The 23,663-nt window shown below is 41.0% G+C and overlaps 1 protein-coding gene across 1 annotated transcript; it reads right to left on the reverse strand.

Moving 5' to 3' along the window:
- Window positions 1–13,995: 13,995 nt before the first annotated feature.
- On the reverse strand, window positions 13,996–23,322 carry LOC134454931 (uncharacterized). Its single transcript, XM_063206020.1, has 12 exons — window positions 23,192–23,322; window positions 22,427–23,017; window positions 21,780–22,038; window positions 21,495–21,678; window positions 20,306–20,433; window positions 19,781–19,914; window positions 17,469–17,563; window positions 17,118–17,201; window positions 16,610–16,702; window positions 15,930–16,006; window positions 14,684–14,761; window positions 13,996–14,197 (listed from the first exon to the last, which is right to left on the reverse strand). The coding sequence occupies exons 2-12, from the start codon at window positions 22,486–22,488 to the stop codon at window positions 14,177–14,179; spliced, it is 1,215 nt and encodes a 404-aa protein (XP_063062090.1). The 5' UTR covers window positions 22,489–23,017; window positions 23,192–23,322; the 3' UTR covers window positions 13,996–14,176.
- Between the last annotated feature and the right edge of the window lie 341 nt (window positions 23,323–23,663).

The following is a 23,663-nucleotide window of genomic DNA, read 5'->3' on the forward strand; positions in this document are numbered from 1 at the left end:
TGTGTGTGTTTTAGTGTGTGTGTGTGTGTGTGTGTGCGTGTGTGTGTGTTTTAGTGTGTGTGTCTGTGCTGTGTGTGTGCGTGTGTTTGTGTGCGTGTTAGGGCTGTAACAATACACTCAACTCACGATTCGGTTCGTGTCACGATTTTTGACCTACGGTTCGATACATCCCATAATTTCACAGTTTCCGACATTATAAAATAAAATGATGTCTAAAAAGTTAAAAACTATGAAAGTTTATAGGAAAAATAGGTTACAAGAGGCTACTGAAAATGTTAAAAAGTTTAAATATAATAATGATGATGATCTGAAGCTTTGAAGCACAATCACATCATATCATGTGGTTGTTTTCTGGCCTGATAGGTCACAAAACTTTAAAGGGACACTATGTAAGATTTTTAGTTGTTTATTTCCAGAATTCATGCTGCCCATTCACTTATGTTACCTTTTTCATGAATACTTACCACCACCATCAAATTCTAAGTATTCATTATGACTGGGAAAATTGCACTTTTCATACATGAAAAGGGGGATCTTCTCCATGGTACGCCATTTTAAATTTCCAAAAAAAGCAATTTTTAGCTGCAAAAATGACTGTAATTGGACCATACTAGAAAATATTTGTTTATTACTCAGTAAACTTTCATGTAAAGATCAAATTTGGCAATAGGCAGCCCAGTTTCAATGAGCAGCATAGTTGCAGTACCTTTTTTGACCATTTCCTGCACAGTGTCCCTTTAAGAGGGCGTATCATGATACTCCCTCCTTGTATCGCGATACAGTATCGTGACTCTGTGTATCACCATTTCTCGGTTCGATACAATATTGTTACAGCCCTAGTGTGTGTGTGTGTTTTTTATTGGGGGCCATAACGGTCTTCTCTGACTGCATGCAGTGCGGCCGTCCCTCTCATCCTTGGCTTAGCTGATTGGTATCTCCAAGTTGGCATGTTCTCTGAGGCAGTTCTAGAGGAGATGGGACAATACCATTGACAGACACTGCCCTCTTGTGGATAGAAATTGAACTTACTCAACTGATAATATTGAGCCCAAAGAAGCATACACGTTGCTCAGGAATATAATAACAACAACAGCAACAACAACAACAATGATCATGACAATAATTAAAAATAAGAAAAACAAATATTAACAATAATAACAGGGCGCCAGAGGTTTTTGCCCAAAACGGATGATTTTGACATGTCATATTCAAAAGGCTATGGCTTGACATAGGTAATAGATAGAGCCTGACAATTAATGAGACAAATATTGAGGATGACCCAAAGTTTATTTTAGGAGTAAATTATCCCATCTAATTTGCATATTATGACGTCATATTGTGTCGGCCATTTTTAATTTATAATGAGTTATTGCATATTTATGCATATTTTTAAAATATTTTTCATCATTTATTTAATTTAATTTATAAAACTTCCCCAGACACCTGCACTATTATGTTCTGTGCATACATTTAGATCTAGGTAGCAAAAATTGTACACTAAATGTGTAATTTGTAACTAATATTGTGCAACAATGTAGCACTGTGACAAACACAAGTGAATGGAAGGTTGCCGTTTTGCCTGTAGGGGCTGGTCTATGAAGGTGACAAGTTTTTTTTTAGTGCATGGAAACCCTTCACAGCAATGCCCAGCATACAGATTCAATCCACACTAGGGGTATTATGTGTATTTTGTCCATCTGTGGGTCTTTGAACCAAGTACAGCAGGCCTACAGTAGCCTACAGTAGGCCTGTCAGCGTACACCCTGAAGGACTCGGGGTATAGACTACATTTCTAAAAACTTGTGCAAATACCTATTCAAACCATGCTGTGATTCACTCTTCTTTTGTAAGAAGCCTACAATTCACCAGCACCTGGAATTGACAGACAGTTGTCTATGCAAGCTGCAATTCAGGTCAGTTCAGTGTCTGTGAACCTACAAAAAGTTTTTGAGATCAACCAGAGCTTTGGACCTGGGACTGAACCACTCTCTGGCATTATACCAGGCATGATGCCACATGCCATTCATATGGATGATACGAAAAATGTTGCTTATTTATAAACATAGTTCCGGAGGAAGCTGCTCCCACCTTCGCAGAGATTTAATCCCTCCCACTCCTTTCTAGCACAATGCCTTCCTTTACTGCACCAGACACTCAAAGGTGAAATACACATGAAATACACATGTGAAATGCACATGAAATACACATACACTGGCTGCTACAAACATTGTACAGTATAGAGCGTGATGACGTGGGTGACGCGAGCAGAGTAGGACAAGTGATCAAACCTGTATTATCATTGTGCGAGTACCCAGTAAAGATCCCAGTCGACTCCAGTTAAATCTCAGTCTGATTTATTTCATACATTTAATGACCGCGGAAGCTGCCGTCATTACAGGAATCAACTGTGTTTACCTATTTGTTTAGTTTACATGAAAGTTTACATGTTTTTTTATTTTTGTTTAGTTTAATCAACATGCTCCTCACTTCAGGAACCCCTCATGGCGCAGTAGCAGTAAGAGTAAAGGCCTAATTCAGTGAACAGACTTGGTGTGTGATGATCTACAGTGGCATACTGTACAGTGTGAAACCAACTACTAGTCAGTCCCTCCAGGATTTTGCACTGGGATTTTGTGATTTTTGCGGTCAAAATGTCTGATTTTGTGGCGGCATTTTCTCATTTTTTGCAAAGATTTTGCGGGATTTTCTCATTTTTTGCAAAGATTTTGCACCCCTTTCTGGGTTTTTTTGGTAACTGAAAACCACAATCAGTCTAAGCAGGCTTAGCTTAAGATGTGCACGTCTCCCGCCAGCTTCATAAGAACAATGTTTCACTGTCGGCTACTGTGATAAGCGGTGGGAAATATAGCCTATGCGATGTCATCTCAATCGTGGAGTTCCGTGCATGCGATTTCATCTGGGTCAGTCAGAAATGGCAGTTTGCTTTAGCGCCGGGAAGAGTGTTTTTTCAAACGACAAAACTGGTTCATCATAGGCAGGTATGCATGGCTAAACTGACTTTACTGTTTGCCCAAGTGCTATCGTTTTCCTCTCGTAATACCACCGGGCGTCACTACAGTTAGGTGACCTCGCGCGCGTAAACCCATTAAAATAGCCTATAGGCATAGACTTCAGTGTCTTTCAGAGCAATATGAACCGGCGTTGCTATTAACCAAAATACTTCCCTGATGTCTACTTTACTAAAATAAGCTGCATTTTGTCATATATTTGGAGACCTCGCCTTGCCCTTTCCTTTCTGCAGAGTGCTTTTGGGAAGCGCGCGCCTCTCTCTACTCTCTCTAGTTCTCTCGCTCACACACACACAAGCGACGCTTGCACTCTTCGCAAGACCTGTCACTTGACTGATCTTGTTGGATAGAGCAGCAAAACTTGCAAGCCAGATAGCCAATAGTTTCGACTGTGCTGCTTGTAGAGTAGGCAAAACTGGTACAATTTAGGCTGCATTAAAGCATAGGCCTACACGTTAACTTTCACGTTGTGCAAGTTTGGAATCGCTCCCTCTCTCTCCCTCTCTCGCTCACACACACACGCGCGACGTAATTCTCTGCACTCTTCGCAAGACCATACTGTCACTTGACTCGTCTTATTGGATACCAGCCAAACTTGTAAGCTAGATAGCCAATAGTTTCGATTGTGCTGCTTGGACTGGAGGTAGGCTATTTAAACTGTTAAAATGTAGGCTGCATTAAAGCAACCACACGTTTCAACGTTCACTGCGATGGGTGGAGACAACTNGGGAATCGCTATAAGTTAGAGATTTTTTTTAAAACATAGGCTGGCAAGATGTAGCTGCCTATAAACTCCACAGAATGTTGAAGGGGAAAAAGAGGAAATTTTGCGGGAAATATGCGGCTTTACAGGAATTACGTGGCATCGTGAAATTATGCGGCATATCATTGAATTTGCATGAATCCACGCGATCGCTGAATCGCGAAAAACTGGAGGGACTGACTAGTGGATTACACAGAGTCTTTACACACACTCCGCAATAGGGGGCGCCATTGTTGCAATTTTGAAATGCCCCTCATGAGACCTCCCGTAAGAGCACACAGTACAGTGTATTGGTGGGAGAGAAACAGGTGGAAAAGCTTGAACAGATGACATCAACTGACCCTTTTTTGAATTGTCCAAAAAGACTTCAAATTCCAGTGGCCTATTACTACAAAGCTGGTTTAGGAGTACACCAGGTTAAGTTGACCTCTTAAGATGCGGCATTATAAATTTGCTGTTACCAGAATGGCAATTATCAAGTTGTAATGTATTACTAAAGGCCCTTTGCTGTGTCACAGTGGTGTAGTACTATGGTTGTTAACTATTCGATGACTACTACAACGTGCCACTGGAGGTATGCAGTGCATTAACCCATTGTGTCCTGGAGCGACATATACGCTGCATTCAAGTTCTTGAGATTTGAGCTGTTTTATTAAAGATGTGGGCATGTAAGAGCTGAAGGAACACTATACTAGTGCAAAATGAAGGTTCTAGGTTCTAAGCAAAGAGGCTTGAGACAAGAGGGCTTACTCACGTCATAACAGCGTAGTAGGAAATGATGGCGAGGGGAGTACGGAAATGTTATTCACTGTGGAACAGGTCATAGGACAGCGTGAATGTCTGTCAGCTGTCCTTAATTACCCCCAGCAATTACTGCTGACCAACAGCTGCCGTTACTTGGCCACAAATTATCCATCATGGTGTCGCCCCCACTGACCATGTGCAAGGGAGTACGAAAATGGCATCCATCGCACCCACTGACCAATGACCATGCTTCCATCCACTCGTGTCCTCAGGCAACGCCCCCGTACTACACCGTGGCCAATGCATTCCCCGCCAAGAGATTGTTCTTTCTCTTGAGTTTCTTTGGTTTTAAGTGTAACCTATTTCATGTCTGTATGTGCTTCCGAGGCTGAGATATTTAGGACTTATTATATGGTGTGACGTCATCGGTCGAATGCTCCATTCATTTCAATGGGGCTCCCCAACGTTCGCACGTCTGATATTTGAGATAACGGACGGGTTGGTCTATATCAGACCGCTGTCAATGGCAACAAGACTTTTCACTGCTAAAGCGAATGTTTCATATCACTCGGCAGGGGGTCCGGTCTTTTGTCACTCTAATCAGCTGCTGTGATAGACAACACCTGTTGTCTAGGCTACCTGTTGCCTAGCGGTGTTCCACAACAGCACTGTTTTGTTTTGCGCAGCAACAATCTTTTGACATGAAAAATTATAATAAACCTAACATTAAATAAAGAAATGTCCCCGCCATGTGTGAATCATTTAAGTATATCCATATAATAAGCGGGTTAACGTTCGGCGAGTCGGTCGCTTTGTGGACTAGCAGCACTTCAGAGAGAACAAGACCTAAAGATTCTCTCTGTCGTGCTGCTATTCCACGGTAGCGACCTTCTCGCCGAACGTTAACCCTTACTTAATAGGCAGAGGGCACCCTTTCCCAAAAAGGGCTTAGGACAAAATGGGTTAAGGGGTTAAGATGCAAATAATCTAATAGAAGAGCCTAGAGTCCTGATGAAAAAACTCCAGACTCTTCTATTAGATGATTTGCCTCTTAATAACCTGGTTTACCCCTAAACCAGCTTTTTATAGGCCCCAGTTCAAAGACCTCCAGCCGACATTCTGTGGTGGTCAAAACCGTTCAGTTCAGTTGAGATCAGCTCTTTTTTTGGACAGTGCTCAGGAGTGTTGAAAAAGATCTTTATTTATACTTTAAAAATGCTTCAGAGCTCCAAAACTCTATCTCTAGTCTATGTCATGCGGGGTGATATTTTCTACTGACGGGAAATAAACTTTGTTTATAAATTTGAACTCCTTGAAGTGCCAACATCTCCAGAAGTTTTAAGAGATGCCCCTATGCTGGATCAAAAACCGACCGGAGAGGAATGTAGTGGCACTTTGCACCCATAAGGGCTCTCTCTCTCGATCAAAGCATTTGGGTCAGGTAGTGTGTGTGTGTGTGTGCGTGTGCGTGTGTCGGAGAGAGAGAGAGCGAGAGAGAGAGAGAGAGAGAGAGACAGAGAGAGAGAGAAAGTGAAATATTTTTGGCCATAAAGACAACTAAGAGGCTTCTTCAAAGAGTCTGTGTTATGCTAAAGTTGATGTGGGAGTGTGTTGAGCCAAGGTGTGTGTGTGTGTTAAAATATACACCAGACTCAAGTACCACAGTTCTGTAACCAATCCCCTGTAATAACAGTAGGCCTGTACTGTATGTATGTATATGTGACGGAGGTGTTCCTGCACAGTTCGTCCTCCTCGGGGCGCGAACCTGCCACCTCGTCAACTACAGCAGATTGGCAATGGGAGTCACAGTACGAGCTCACTGAGCTAAAGGGCTGGTCCCAATAGCCCAACCCTACAGCACTGTATTGAGGCTTTGGGAGGGAGGTTTACTAACCTCCCACGCCGAACTCTGCTAGTTGGCCTCCGTTACATATGTATCAGCGACAATTTTTGGTCATAAAAATTGGGGAGGACAAGGAGGTGGTCAGTCGGATAGGCGTGGATAAAAAGGGGGTAATCATGGCAGATGATTAGTATTAGGTTGTTTGGTAGTAGGATAAGAGAGGGAGACAGAGACAGAGAGAGTTGTCTGGAAAGCTGATTTATGCCCTCTATAAAGTAGCAACAGCAATACCATTTACATAGCACATTGTCATAGTACATAACATGCCAATGTAACTTGAGAGTAAAGGAAGAGACGAGAGAAGAATATTATAAAAAGTAGAAAGGGAGCATAATGGCTAAATGGCATTTCACTCTGTCTCAGTGGTGTAGTCCATTTTTTTGTGGTGGGTAATGTATACTGTAGGCCTATATTTGTGCTAGTCTACATAATGGATAAATCCCTGGAATTCTGATGTGGGTATACTGCGTATACCTGCGTTCTACGTAGACTACGTCCACTGCTCTGTCTGGATTTCACCTAGGCACAACCAGTAGAGGAGATTCTGAAGACCTATAATATGATTAGAGCCTAGGACATTGAGTGCCTTTTACAAGTTTTAAACTAAAATCTAAGCCTCACTGGTAGCCAGTGTAATGGCCCAAGTATTGGAGTGATGCAATCTCTTTGCTCTGCCCAATGTGTATTAATGTTACAAAAAGCTCTTTTCCACTGTTGGTATTCTGGTAGGCCTACAGCTCAACACAGCGCGACTCGGCCGCCACATTTTGCTTTTCGATTGAGCTGTGTCGTGCCCAATCAAAAAGCAAAATGTGGTGTCCGAGTTGCACTTTGTCGAGCTGTAGGCCTACCAGAAAAGCAGCAGTGGAAAAGAGCCTTAATAGGCTAGTTCTACATTTAAAGGGACACTGTGCAGGAAATGGACAAAAAGGTACTGCAACTATGCTGCTCATCGAAACTGGACTGCCAATTGCCAAATTTGATCTTTACATGAAAGTTTTCTAAGTAATAAACAAATATGTTCTAGTATGGTCCAAGTAGAGTCAGTTTTGCAGCTAAAAATGGCTATTTTTGGAAATTCAAAAATTGCGGACCATGGAGAAGATCCCCCTTTTCATGTATGAAAAGTGCAATTTTCCCAGTCATTATGAATACTTATAGAATTTGATGGTGGTGGTAATTATTCATGAAAAAGGTAACATAAGTGAATGAGCAGCATGCATTCTGGAAATAAACAGCTAAAAATCTCACACAGTGTCCCTTTAAATTGGTTCATGAGGGCCAGCATGTGCAGGAGGTGTCAACAAACTGGACCCTTTACTTCACATCCTTTTAAGAAAAGATTCTTACAGATCTTTTTTATCACCTTCCCCTCTCTTTATCTTGTCATGTCCAGGACTCTGTGTTTGTTTTGTATGTTAGTGTTCTCCCCCCATGTTCTGTGTGTCGCTGTTTTACTATCTCACCTCTCGTTTTGGTTCTCCATGTGCTTTTGTTTACATTTTGTCCCATCATGTCACCTGTCAGTGTGCCCCTGTGTTTGCCTGCCATGTGCTCAGCCCCGCCCCTCGTTTGCCTCACCTGCCCCTTGTTACTGTTCCTAGTCTACTGTGTTTTTTGTGTCTAGCCTGTTTTCCGTTCCCCTTGTCTTGATTCTGGTTATTGACCTCTTGTTTTTGATGTCCTGTAGATGTTCCGTGTTCCTTGTTTTTTCCTGTCTCATGTTTCATCCTGGCCCTTTTATCTTAGTTATTTCTCCTAGGTACCCTGTGCTCTCTGGTTCTATTAGTTTGCCTTGTTATCTTCCCATCATTACCCACACCTGCTTTCCTGTTAACCCTGTGTCTTCTGGTAGCCTCCTTGTTCCCTTGCCATTGTCTCCACCTGTCTTGTTATCTGTTTATTGTCCTTGATTGCCTGTCTCATTTGCCCCTGTCTCATTGTCGTCCCTGATTGGTTCCTTGTTGTCTGCCTACCTGTGCCCCATTGTGTTTGTCCTATGGTGTGTTCTCTGGTAATTGTCTGTTCTGTATTTAAGTTCTGTGTTTCTGTTGTCCTGCGTGGTGTCATTTTGATTTGTTTTATCGCGGTGAAACCGCTGCAATTTCTTGTAAGTGTAAGCCTGTCTTCGGTTCTGTTAAGTGTCTTAGTTTCATGTATTAGTTGAGTTCATGTTTTTCCCCCTCGTGGGTTTTTGTTTTGTGGCTGTTCTGAGCATTTGATTTTGTTTCATAGTCTCGTTAGTAAATAAACAGTCAACCTTTTCCTGGACCCCTTGTTTCGAGTGCTGCATTTGGGCTCTATCCTAGTTAAAACCTGACAATCTTGTTTTTGATCTTGAAATAAAGAAAGGGGAAGTTGATAAAAAAGCAGTAAGATTTTACTCTGCACTAAGGTTTTAAGGAACACAACCATTTTATACTAAACCATTTATACTAAACCCCAAAAAAGTTTGTTTACCCACATATAAGAGCACAATTTAATATTGAAGCATTTTTATTGAAAAATATAAGGCCCAACGCCATGTTGGTCCGATGCACTGCAAAAGATTTGTATGACATAAACCACATAACAACAAAACGCCTAATGCCCTTATATTCCACATATACCTCTCTATCTGATACAGTCTTAATACATAACATGGGTTACACCAGTGGTTCTCAAAATTTTCCCATCATTACCCCCGGTCTGGATGCTTCCGAGCCCCCACAAGTAACAGCAGACTGATTTTACGATTGCTGCGCTGCGCAGAATCAAAGGAAAGGTGACTGGTGAGATAAAACAAAGAGGGACGTGTGTTCATTTCCTATGCTATTCAAATTCATGACAATTTGTAATATAATGTTGGTGAGGGCTTAAAGTGTATTGCTCATTGGAGAGACAGGAAATTATTTCCTTGGGGAAAAAAAACCCAAAATCAGATATCACACGCCCCCCCTGCGATGCCTCCGCGCCCCCCTCCCCCCAGGGGGGCTTGCGCCCCACTTTGAGAAACACTGGGTTACACAAAATGTACACATAGATAAATGCGAGGCAGGAAGGACTGCAGAGTCAGGTAGCTGGTGTCGAGGAGGAGAGGAGAAGCAAGGGGGACAAGAGGAGGAATACATCATGCCCCTAAGGCTGGGGTTGCAGGTTAACCATTTTAAGAAAATGTACCATTATGACATCATGTTGGGGGTTCCGCAGGCTCATAGGAGTCTATGTAAAACCTTAGAATCCTGGGGGAGTTCCCCCAACGTGATGACATACGTGGAACCCCACCTCCCAGCGCTGAGCTGCGTGTTCGCTTACTTAAACCAAAGGCAGGAATACCTGAAGCTTTATTACAAAGGTCAGCACGGATCAGCCAGGCAAGTAACACAATCCTATCATATACTGTAAATTTACGCCATCATATACTGTAAAGTTATGATATCATATACTGTAAATGTACTCTATCATATACTGTAAATTTACGCCATCATATACTGTAAAGTTATGATATCATATACTGTAAAGTTATGATATCATATACTGTAAATGTATGCTATCATATACTGTAAATTTACGCTGTCATATACTGTAAATGTATGCTATCATATACTGTAAATGTACTCTATCATATACTGTAAATTTACGCCATCATATACTGTAAATTTACGCCATCATATACTGTAAAGTTATGATATCATATACTGTAAATGTACTCTATCATATACTGTAAATGTACTCTATCATATACTGTAAATTTACGCTATCATATAGTTCTATGTGCTAGTATATGCTGTTATGCTAACCTGGATCCACACGTAATTCTTCGGATATTCAAAGTCATACACATTTGAAATGATCTCGCGGGCCAAATAAAATGATCTCGCGGGCCAAATCAAATGATTCCGCGGGCCAAATAAAATGATCTCGCGGGCCAAATGGAATGATCTCACGGGCCAAATAAAATGATCTCGCGGGCCAAATAAAATGACTCCGTAGGCCAAATGAAATGATCTCGCGGGCCAAATAAAATGACTCCGTGTTTCAAATTTGGGCCTGAGTTTGACATCTCTGATCTAGGCTATGACATATTTACACATTTGAAAATATCTCTTCTTCAAAACAGGAACAAACACGGGGAAAACAGAGTATGATGTGGCCGCGGATGTCACTATGGTGAAACAGTGTGTGTGTGTGTGTGTGTGTGTGTGTGTGTGTGTGTGTGTGTGTCTATTGCATGTGTGTGCATGTGTGCGTGTTTGTGTGTGTGAGTGAGTCAAGGGACACACACACACACACACACACACACATACGCACACGCAGGCACACAGACACACACTCGCACACACACTCGCGCACACACACACACACCCATGCACACACACACACACACACACTCACGCGCACACACACACACACTCGCGCGCACACACACACACACTCGCGCGCACACACACACACACACACACACACACACACACACACACACACACACCTGTTGCTTAATGTCTTACTATCTTAACAGGAACACTAATGGTCACACACACAAGAATTTACAATGATTAGTGTGTGTGTGTGTGTGTGTGCGCCTGCGTGCGTGTGTGTGTGTGTGTGTGTGTGTGTGTGTTACAGCCATTTTGATACTTTTTATGTTTTGGCCTTATAAGATAATATTTTGGGTTAAATGTAAGATATTTGATTATGTGGAAGATTAACTGAATGTTTATGGATGGATTATGTTTAGTTTTTGTTGTTATGTTTATTACTTTAAGTGACGGATGACCTTTTGGGATGACGTCATCTGTCATATGGCATTTAGCCGGGTTTTGGGTTGTTTGGAGTTGAATGGGGAAACGCAGCCCGGTCTGATACATTATTTCGACCGTACTCACTTAAATCTATCACTGTTTCATCTCACTTTCGTTTAGTTGGACTGTCTTCTTTATTTTAATTGAGGTTTCATTCATCACTTTTACCATTCTGACAACAATAAATACTTTTGCACCGTACGATTGAGGAGTGCGCGTACTGAAATCCCAGCCGAGGCCTAGTGCTTTTCCATTCCTTGGAACATCGAAAATTGGACTCACAAAAAGTCGGTTAATGCGGAAGCAAGCTGGAAACAAATGTCGCCTTCACGGGCTCGGGACCTCTCGAGACAGCTGACGACACTGCTCACGTGACAACCAAGTTCTGGACTTTGGCACAACAATCGGGATTCATGCCTGTTTTGTTTTGGTTCTCTTTTCTTTTTTTCACCTCCACTTGAGCCTCCACACCCACGACATATCATTTTAGCTGAAGTAAGCTAAATTAAACAGTCAGAGACCAGCATTGCTGTCATATATGCATCTGCAATTGAATGACATCAACTGGTGTTGTTGATAGTGATTACAAGACGATATTTTAGCTTTCATGATACTGTTTACATGTCAGTTGCATGCATGGGCGCCATGTTGATGCGTGTGTCGTCACACAAAACACAAGCTCGGGAACTCGTTGTTCTATACTTCCGCCAGAGATCAAACTCGATAATTATCGATCTGACATTGCGTCACCAAATGTTCACTCCCACTTTCCCGAGGTTTTAGGTCGGCTTTCTTGGGATTCTCGACTTTTTGAATGAGCTAAAAGTTGTGGCTGTGCGTAAAGTGTTATTGGATGGTTGTGGTGCTTGGCACAGGGCTTGTAAATGGCAAATATGGAAGTGGAAGTGGAAGGTGTGAACAATGGGCAAGAAGCAATTGATTGATTGATTGATTGATTGATTGATTGATTGATTGATTGATTGATTTCAGAAGTACACAAGAAAATAAGCAACACATTAAATTAATACAAGTACCATTTTTTTGTGTGTGTGTAACTGAAAAGGAGTGGGATGAAGCCATTGCTTATTTATTCCCACCCCTTTAAAATCAAAAATATACTCAAAATGTGCACTACGCACTTCCATACTATAAGACTATGTTATATAAGTTATTAGTGTCCATATGAAGTTGTCAATAGAATAAACTAATCAAAAGAAACACAGCAAAACAAAAAAACATAAAACAAAACAAATAAACAGATCATCACAACATATTTTCCTTTTCATAGCTATGAAAAATTGTTCTTTTAAACGTTGACTTAAATTGATAAATACTATTGCATGTTTTTAATTTCACACTTAAAGCATTCCACATTTTCGCTCCACAAACTGAAACACAAAACCCCCTCATTGTTGTCATGAATTTTTTTTGAAATTTGAAATCACCACCCTATTTGGACAAATGCAGATTGACGCGTCAGATGAAGCGCTGGCGGAAAGTACAGAGATAGAAACATTTCCGCAGCAGAACTGGAGGTGCTTTCGACAGGAGGACGATAGTGTTACAAAATAAGTGAAAGGAGACACACATGGACTTAAACACTGTCAAACAGCACACTGTCATGCACCATTGCAATTCATAGCCAACGGTATATAGCGCGTTCAGTATTATTTGCAATTTAATGTTTGTTCCACTTGCACTCATGGTCTGAGGTGTTTGTAGATTTAGGCACATTACTACGTTAAAGTACACGTTCGTAAATCCCACACTTTGCTCAGGAATGATCGCATGCACGTTTTACGCACAGATCTGATGTGTTAATAAGACTCTGCAATGAAAGGGTTAAAGTCGGGTTCGAATCTGGCCTGAGTCATGACTCATGTCCCAACCTGCCCCATCTCCCACTCCCACTCTCTTCCTGTCATGATCTGTACTGTCCTATCCACAATGCCCATTTAATTTTTTTTTTTAAAAACATGACACATTAAGCACTGTACATCAGGGTATATTTGAATTCTTCTCACTGCAAACAGTACACACACTTTTATCTGATACAATATTTATTGATTAGTAACACATCTCATTTGTATTCTACTATTCTCTCTACAGCACACAGTTCCATCTGGTGCAGTCTTTACACGTAAAACAGGTCACATAAAAAAGGACATAGAAACTGTGATAGATTGTTATCAAGGCTTTGATATATCAACAGTGTGCATCACAGAAGGTAAAGCATAAATATACAGCACATCTCTTCTCAATAACAGGAACCACACAGAGAAGTGTGTGTGTGTGTGTGTGTGTGTGTGTGTGTGTGTGTGTGTGTGTGTGTGTGTGTGTGTGTGTGTGTGTGTGTGTGTGTGTGCGTGCGTGCGTGTGTGTGATAGATTGTTATCAAGGGTTTGAAGGGTAGAAGTGGAAGGTAAAGCGTTCTTTGCGTGTGTCTGTGAGGAAAAGAAACGGTGTAGAGACACACACACACACACACACACACTACATTATATTGCACTTAGCTAACGCTTTCATTTTATTCAAAGCGACTTACAACTATTATTTTTCAGGGTATTGGTTGCAGACCCTGGAGCAATGTGGGGTTAGGTGCCTTGCTCAAGGGCACTTCAGCCAGAGATGTAGGGAGAGGTCAGGGGGGGATTTGAACTGGCAACCCCTAGATTGAAAGACCAACTCTCTAACCACTAGTCCACGGCTGCGCGCGCGCGCACACACACACACACACACACACACACACACACACACACACACACACACACACACACACACACACACACACACACACACACACACACACACACACACACGCGCACACACACACACACACACACACACACACACACACACACACACACACACACACACACACACACACACACACACACACACACACACAGCATAGTTGTGCTGTGTCCGGCTGTGATGTGTAACTTCAGCATACGTGTCATCCCCTGCCGACGTTCGCCTGTTAAAAACACAAAACACAAAATGGCTGCATGTTTTTGAAGAATTTTGAAAGATAGATTAAAAATATATTAAAGTACTTTTCTAGTTTCCATCTAATGAACATAAAGGAACATGGTGGAGGAGTCTGATTCTGTTAAGTAGAACACAAACCATCCTTTGATACAGTGGTGTAGTCTACGTAGAACGCAGGTATACAGAGTATACCCACTTCTAAATGTCAGGGATTTCAGTATACCCACTTAAAATGATTGATCCATTGTTTTGAATAGCACAAATATATACAGTATACCCACTTCAAAAATGCTCAAATATACAGTATACCCACTTCAAAAAAGTAGACTACACCGCTGCTTTGCTAGAGTCCACACACACACACACACACACACACACACACACACACACACACACACACACACACACACACACACACACACACACACACACACACACACACACACACACACACACACCATCACCTACTCACATAGTCACCATCGCCTGTCTGCACACACACTGCTGATGAGTTTGCTGCGGAGTAGAAGACTGCCCCTGGCCCAGGACTCTGTATAACATACAGAAGAGAATCAAGTAGAGAAGAGAGAATAGAGTAGAGAATAGTGAGTAGAATACAATAGAGTATAACCGAGTAGAGTACAGTGGAATAGAGTAGAGTAGAGTAGAGTAGAGTAGAGTAGAGTAGAGTAGAGTAGTAGAGTAGAATACAGAAGAGTCGAGTAGAGTAGAGTGGACAGCAGTGGAACAGAGTAGAGTACAGTAGAGTACAGTAGAGTACAGTAGAGTAGAGTAGAATAGAGTAGAGTAGAGTAGAGTAGAGTAGTAGAGTAGAGTAGAGTAGAGTAGAGTAGAGTAGAGTAGAGTAGAGTACAGTAGAGTAGAGTAGAGTAGAGTACAGTAGAGTAGAGTAGAGTAGAGTAGAGTAGAGTAGTGTAGAGTAGAGTAGAGTAGAGTAGAGTAGAGTAGAGTAGAGTAGTGTAGAGTAGAGTAGAGTAGAGTAGAGTGGAGTAGAGTAGAGTAGAGTAGAGTAGAGTAGAGTAGAATAGAGTAGAGTAGAGTAGAGTAGAGTAGAGTAGAGTAGAGTACAGTAGAGTACAGTAGAGTACAGTAGAGTAGAGTAGAGTGGAACACAGTAGAGTACAGTAGAGTAGAGTAGAATGCCTTTCATGGTTACTCTACACATGTGTAAATGTCTCCTGTGTAGGTGCAATGAGATAAAGACACATCACTCAGCCCGGCCTGTACAGTACTGAAAATGATCTATTTACATATTTATTATTCACATATTTATTTCCTATCAGTACTGAAATGATCTATTTACATATTTATTATTAACATATTTATTTTCTATCAGTACTGAAATGATCTATTTACATATTTATTATTCACATATTTATTTTCTATCAGTACTGAAAATGATCTATTTACATATTTATTATTTACATATTTATTTCCTATCAAATGATCTATTTACATATTTATTATTCACATATTTATTTCCTATCAGTACTGAAATGATCTATTTACATATTTATTATTAACATATTTATTTTCTATCAGTACTGAAATGATCTATTTACATATTTATTATTAACATATGTATTTATGAGTACTGTATGAGATCTATTTGTAGCACAGAATGACACCAAATGTGAAAAACACCAGTAAATGCCAGTGCAGGGAAGAGTGGAAAGAGGTTTCACAAGTGTACTCACTGGGCCTGTGCGGTTCTCCTCTTCATCTGTGGTTCTACCTGTGCGGTTCTGTCCTCCATCACTTGACCCAGCAGAACCTGAAAGTTCACAAACGTCCTCAGTGTTGCGGTTACTACTGTCATCTTTTCCAGAGATAATGTATGTGATGAATGAGGAATCACTCTGAATAAACAGCACTCTACTAAACACATATTCCATTGTTACATTTGAATGCACTATTTTTGAACATAAGCACCTTCTCTGGGTTGTCTGCAATGTTTTAGAGTCCACCTCACTGTCTATTTGGTGTTTGCTGCTGTCTTTGTTAACCTGCTAATATAGATTTTTGTCGTATTCTCCACAGCTATGCGATGAATGTGGAATCACTCTTAATAAAACACTAATAAAAACTATTTACACTATTACATTCAACAGACTCTTACCGTGAATGACTTACAAAAAGAGGATATTTAACTCTTTCTTGTAGACGGGATCACCGGTGATCACTGTTTGCTGCAAACTTTAGTACATTGTAACAACATCGCAATTTTACAGAGTCTTAAAGTAACAGATGAAGACATGGTCATTACTTTTTTGGTGACAAAAGTAAAATAGGGTCTGAATAAAGGGGTTAACAGGTGCAAATGGAGGACATTACGCCAGTGTGTTAGCAATCGAGAGAAACTCTAATAGCTACTCACGCCTTCTCCTCTTTAGCAACAGCAGTGTTGTCATGACGATCATCACCAAGACAACCAGAGGAACCAATCGGAGGATGGTCACCGCAGCAACACCTGAACCAGGAAGAGGAGGGTTGAAATCAAACCAGAGATGGTGAAAAGGCATAGAATAGAACTTAGAACTTCTCTGGGCAAACTAGTTCCAACTCCCAGCCTCTCCTGTTGCCTGTGCTTGTCCCCCTGCTGTCAGCCAGCCAAGGCAGAGCGGCTTTTAAGGAGCTTTTCCCCATTCAACACCCCGATTACGGGGAGAACTTGTTTGACTTGTACCCCAGTTGGGTGTGAGCAGAGAGGAATTCATTGCATATGAGACAGTGTCACTGCACCGTGCACGTGAACACAACAAAATGCTACATTACATGGTCCTCATAAGGTCTGGATGCTACATTACATGGTCCTCATAAGGTCTGAATGCTACATTACATGGTCCTCATAAGGTCTGGCACTGCTGGTATAATTTGACACTCACCCAGACCAGAATCAGAGGAATCAACAGGTACCCAGGTCACTGCTGAGGAAGAGGAGGATGGAGGAGGAGGTGATGTTGGCCTTGCTGTTAAAGACACACACACACACACACACACACACACACACACACACACACACACACACACACACACACACACACACACACACACACACACACACACACACACAAAGAGCAGATCTGTACTATATGTCACCTTCTCCATGAGATAAACACGTTGTGTGTTTGTGTGCGTGTGCGTGTGTGTGTGTGTGTGTGTGTGTGTGCGTGTGTGTGTTTGTGTGCGTGTGCGTGTGTGTGTGTGTGTGTGTGTGTGTGGCATTGGACACTCACCCAGACCAGAGGAGGAGATGGAGGAGGAGAGGGAGGAAGTGTGGTTGGAGGAGGTGGAGGACGTGTGATTGGAGGAGGTGGAGGAGGACGTTTCACTGCAAAAGTAGAATGTGAAGTGTGAGGTTGGCAGATACACAGTAATTTTTTTCCTTCTGGATGCAGAGTGCAGACTAACACTGAATGCATGTAATGCTCAGCAAAACGCAGTTTCCACCAACAATCCACAGAACACAAGATCTACAGAGAAGTTGTTTACCGTGTGGAAATACTTAAGTGAATTCGAAAGACAAATGCGCTTTACACCACATACATGAGGTAGTGAAGAATTTGTTTATATGGTTTGACAATGCTGTGAATGCATTTCAACAGTCCTCAGTATAACTTTTGGATCATATTCAGAGAACATGAAAACAGTCTTTTTCCAGCAAACGGAATCGACAACAATATCTTGCCCCAAATGACCACAAAACCAAAAAGACCATGCAAACCAAGATTCCCTGTACCATGTATTACAGGGAATTACATGCATTACATTTACACTACTGGTCAAAAGTTTGGGGTCACCACACTTTCCTCCCACAATGCTTCTTTCTGACAGTTAAGATTATTCCTTTTCAATTTCAGTTCTAGTATAAAATCAGTGTATAGAGTTATTGTTCCCTGAAATGAATGCATGCAACAAATAAGCAATTTGATATTGGAAAAAGTAACTGTTGAATGGATTTACTTGTATATACAATGCATAGAATAGACCAAAATGTATCACTAACTTTTGACTAATCAAAGTGTACCTTTACTAAGGTAGTGTCTAGTCTGGTGTACTAATCAAAGTTTAGACTCCTTTGGCATTAATAATAGCCAGTCGCGACTCTACAGATTCATTCCCGGGATGAGATGAGGTCCAAAATTGCCCATGAGCTCTATGAGCCCTATGCATGCAAAAGTTGATGTCTGCTCCTGTCAGTCCATACAATGCCGGATGATATACACATCATTTGAAAGAGGAGAATCTACACTTTCCAACAATGTATGGCACTGGCTTGCACACTAAAACATCGCTGAGACAATGGATCGTGCATTCATAAGTAGGTTCATTCTGATGGCTAGAAAATCATGCAGCTACTTTGACTTGAATTTGTGGACGAGGTGACAACTCAACAAACATACACCTACCATTGGAAAGGGCAGACACTGAGCTTTCCAAAAGTTCCATGCATTGTCTGATAAACCAAAGATATGTCTGTAGAAAAATGGACTAAAACACGTATTTCTATGTAATAAATGGGTGAAAAAGCTTGGTTAGATTTCACTCTTCTGTCCAGTTTAAACAATTTTATGGGTAATCAAACCTTTTTTCACCTGTGGCTGTTCAGTACTTTCCATTATTCAATTTCAAGCTATTTAAAAGATGTTTGCGACTTGAATTGCAAACAAATAACTGGAAAAATGAAGATGACCCCAAACTTTTGAACGGTAGTGTAAGTACCATGAATCACATCTGTATGTGTGGCAATTTGAAAAAGTCCCTCTGTTTCAAGAATTTTAGAGCATGGACAATTGGCTCGAGTATTGTGTTAAATGATAACTCCAGCCAATTTCAACATGCAGTTGTAATGCTCTCACTACCCTGGACGTGTCAGTACCTGAGATTTTTTCTCAGCCTTTTCTGAGATCCTGGTCATTGTATTGGGGGCAGGTGTTTACACATTTCAAAAAACATTTATTATTTATTCCCAAAAACATCCAAAAAGTTATGCAATATCAGCAGACAAGTAACAAACAGCAATACTTTTGGGGAAATTAAGAGTTTTTAATGTACCGACAAACAAAATCCGACCCCATTAGAATAGCTCAGATCTCGGAAACCACTGAGCTGAACAATGCCTTATCACCGGGTACTGACAAGTCAAGGGTAGCGTGAGCAATACAACAGCATATTGAAATTGGCTGGAGTTATCCTTTAAAACCACCATCTCAACACACCGCAGATAAAGACTTTTGCCAGGAAGGTAACCATGAACTGACTGACTGTATATGCTTAACAAGCTTATTTGAACTATTACATCCAGCATTGCAAACAAAACACTTCATGAGGAAGAAGTATTACTGAGCACCGATTTGAAAAGTACTAATGAAGCAGTCTTGCCCTAATTTCAGCTACTCTGGGACTCTCTTTCACTTTGGCTACATCAATGTTGTACACAGTTGTCTGAATGAAGACATACATGTTGTGGAGCATGATGTTGTAAGAAGTACCAAATACGAAATGTGCTTTAAACAGTTCATCAAAAGCACCAAGGGAGGATGTTGACCTGCATGGTATGGCGTTGTTGTCAAGAATGATGAAGAACTGGTGGATCACATTCTTCTTGGTTCCAACTGCCAGCAGATAGGGCTGAGTGCTGGAGGTGATGCTGTCCATATACTCTTGTAGATTTGTTCCAGTCTGAAAACATTCATATATTCACAATTAGATACTATTACAAAATATGATTATCATGAAATTGCAAAACATACTAGGGCTCTAACAATATACTCAATTCATAATTCGGTTTGTATCACAATTTTTAACCTACGGTTCGATACAACCCACGATTTCACATTTGCCAACATTATAAAATAACATTATAAATAAAAAATATTCAAATGTATAGGTAGAATATGTTACAAGAGGCTAATAATTTTAAAAAGCTTAAATGTAATAATGATGATGATTTGAAGCTTGGAAGCACGATCACTTCAAATCATGTGGTTGTTTCCTGGACTGAAAACTTTGAAAGGGCACAATACTGCCTACAATATCTTTACAGCCCAAATACATACATGTACAGACCTACCTCCTTGAAGACAACGAGGTGCTTCTCTGCTTGGGAGGCCGCCACCTTTCCAGGTCTTTTCCGACCCTGAGCAGTTGGTGGAATCAGGTGCAAAAGCAACACGATCGATGTCAGGTCGCTGTCCCAACCTGAAAACACCACAGGTATCAATTACTATGGACCAATATTGTTCTTAGGTCTTCCAATAGTCAATATTTCTCTAAAGGAAGGATCTTGCACCCCCTTGGGTCACGTACGTTTAAGAAGAACCCCACGGTCACCAACATTACAAAACAAGACAGCTCCTGCACACTTTCCTCATTTGCTGAGTTTCACAAGGAGCGTGTCAAACCATGCATGTGTGCACCCGTTAAAAAAAAGAGAGAGAGAAAGAGCGAGAACATTGTTCAACATCATTATCTTGCTACCTGGCCCGCACACATGCTCGCTTTGTCACACTTGTTACAGGTATTGGCTAGACTGTAGACTGACAGATCTGCCAACAGCCAAGCATGCAGGCAGCGCACTGGTACTGGTTTGTTGTGAATTCAGTGGTAAGACAGGATTGGTCCACCAGAGCCAACCGAACCAAGTTTGAAGCCATTTGTATTGTTCATGATAGACAGTGTAATATTTTTAGTAGTTTATTTCCAGAATTCACGCTGCCCATTGACAAATTTCTTTTTCATGAATACTTGCCACCACCATTAAAGTCTAATCACTTATTGTGACTGAGAAAATTGCACTTTTCATACATGAAAAGGGGGATCTTCTCCATGTCCACCATTTTGAATTTTCTGAAATGGACATTTTAGCTGCAAAACTAACTGCACTTTTGTCATGCTAGTAAATATGAGTTTATTACTTGGTAAATTGTCATGAAAAAGATGAAATTTGGTTTCCTAGTTGCAATACCCACTCTGGCCACAATCCTACATAGTGCACCTTTAAATTGCTTGAAGGTCATTTGACTGAAACATCACTATTAAACTCTGCAAGTGAGGAAAGTGTGGGAGCGTATCTGCATACTGTATATCACCCAAGTCAGTACAATTTGATGAGCAACAGATTTTTTAAAAAAAGCAGAAATAAATTAAATATATATATATATATATATATGGGGAAAGATCTGACAGGAGTGCTGTAGCAACATCCTTACTCTCCACTGTAAACACTAATGTGTCACAAGAGCATTCTATGAGCAACTTACCCAATTCATAATCTTCAGGGTCATCCTCTGGAGGATCGGCAGCCAGCAGGAGTTCTTTCATTTCATTCGCAGCTGGAAGCTTCTGGCACTCCCGGATGATCTTCTGCTTGAAGGTTGTCGTCCATCTCTCCAGAAGTTTCATTGATGTAGCCTCTCCAAACATGAGGATGAAATCCTGTTCAATCTGGGGTAGTGGTGTTGAGAAACAATTTCAGGTTTTCACAAATTTGTAAGAAATGGCAAATTACTTTGTACAGTAGCTAAGAGTTTACAAAAGACAATTACCAATCCTTTGACATCTTTGAATCGTGGAAAAATGGACACTATCTCGCTGGACTGATGAGGGTCCACAACCAAGTCGCGACGATGGGGAAAAGTTAACTTAATCTTCCTCTTCATCATTTCTTCATCAGTAGAATGTTTTATCACTGAGATGGCTTCCCGACATTGCTCTTCAGTTAGGGTTGTCTCTGGAACATGTTGGAACTCAACTCTCGATTGACAGTTGGGCCGCCAGCATGTTCTGTTCCAGATGGGCCTTCTCCTAGAGACAACACAAGTACATCAAAAAAGATACAAAATGTTTTAAAGCATTTCCTTTCTTTTACCGGTAGTTGGATAGGGAACAACAGTAAAAGACAATGACCGACCTAACCATTTTGGTTAAAAAACAAACATGTCTGTGTCTGAAGTCTGCCATCCCAGTTTGAGGAGTGTGGAAAACAAACATCTAAAGCCCTGAGATTCTCGATCAGAACCATACAAGCAAACATATAGAACACCTTAGTGAGGTTGCAGCTACTAATAATGTTGAGACAAAAGTTCCAACAACATTTACATTCACTCTCTTTCTCTGGTATTAGCAATTAAGCAAATACATGTTCCATTTCACTGGGTCATTCAAATGTTCCACATTATTTCTGCAGGCTTACCTGCCGCTCTGCGATCTTTGGCACTGCTCCTCTGAACCATTTTGATTCTCCAGGCAAGGCATCCCGTCCCACTTTCACCATCGTAGTAGTGCTCATTGAAGGAAGGAATATTAGTGAACATTTTCTCAAAGACTGCATGTTACATTGGGCAACATGAGGGTACACATAATAGCCTCATCATCATCAACTTTCAAATCTCTTTTAGACTTGGTCTGACCCAAGAGCATAACAATTAACATTTCCCAAACAGCATGGTTGACCCACCTCCCTTGGTTTGCTACTGGTTGTTCGCTTCCAGATAAAGAGGGAAGGGTTCCCAATTTTTCAAAGCTCAAACAATATTTGTATTGCTCTTGGCCTGACTAGAAGCAACACTGAAGGTGTTGTGTCACTAGGAGGACGCAGCATGGCTATGTACATACAGGATAATTTAAAAAATGTGAAAATATTTCAAAATAGTTGGCATTTGCCAAAATGACTGAATTGATGCAACTTACATAACCATTCTTAGAAAAGGGGTCGCTGAGGTAGGGGAATAAGGTCACAATTCCTCTTGCGTACTTCTCCTTCACCTGTCTGGGTGGCGATGTGCTACAAGATTGATGGAAAGACATTCTCAGACACACAACAAAAAAGGGGGATGGCTCTTACTTCAATACAGTCCCCACTGTACATGAATTAACTGAGCATACCCAACTTAATCCTACAGTATGTGGTATGATACCCATGACACTACATTCAGGGGAGAGAAAAAAGGCAAATTACCCATTTGTCTCCATCATATCTGCTGTCAGGATCTTGACAAGCTTCCTTCTTGTTTCATCAGTCAAGGCCTTGGTCCGATTATATTCGTTTATAACCCGGTCTCCACCTGGTTTCGATTCCAGAATAGACTTCACCAGCTTCAAATACATCAACAAAAAAAGGTTAACAATTGAGGATGTAATTAACACCACTTAAGCATAGAGATGCTTTGACCGCTAATCTCTGAATCAGTAGACTGATGATCCATATTTCCGTGGATTAGTGTGGGTGGGAGATGTGAATTTTCCAGTGACAGGGTCCAGTCAGTACATCACAATATAGGGATGCACCGATACCACTTTTTTGAAAACTGATACAAGTATGAGTACATTAATGTATGTTCTTGCCGATACCGATACCTTTTACCACCAAAATACAATGAAAATAAATGCATGGCCTTGTTTTTTTCCACCTGTGATATTTTTATTGATGT

This window comes from Engraulis encrasicolus, chromosome 9, assembly GCF_034702125.1.
Source record: "Engraulis encrasicolus isolate BLACKSEA-1 chromosome 9, IST_EnEncr_1.0, whole genome shotgun sequence".
NCBI lineage: Eukaryota > Metazoa > Chordata > Actinopteri > Clupeiformes > Engraulidae > Engraulis > Engraulis encrasicolus.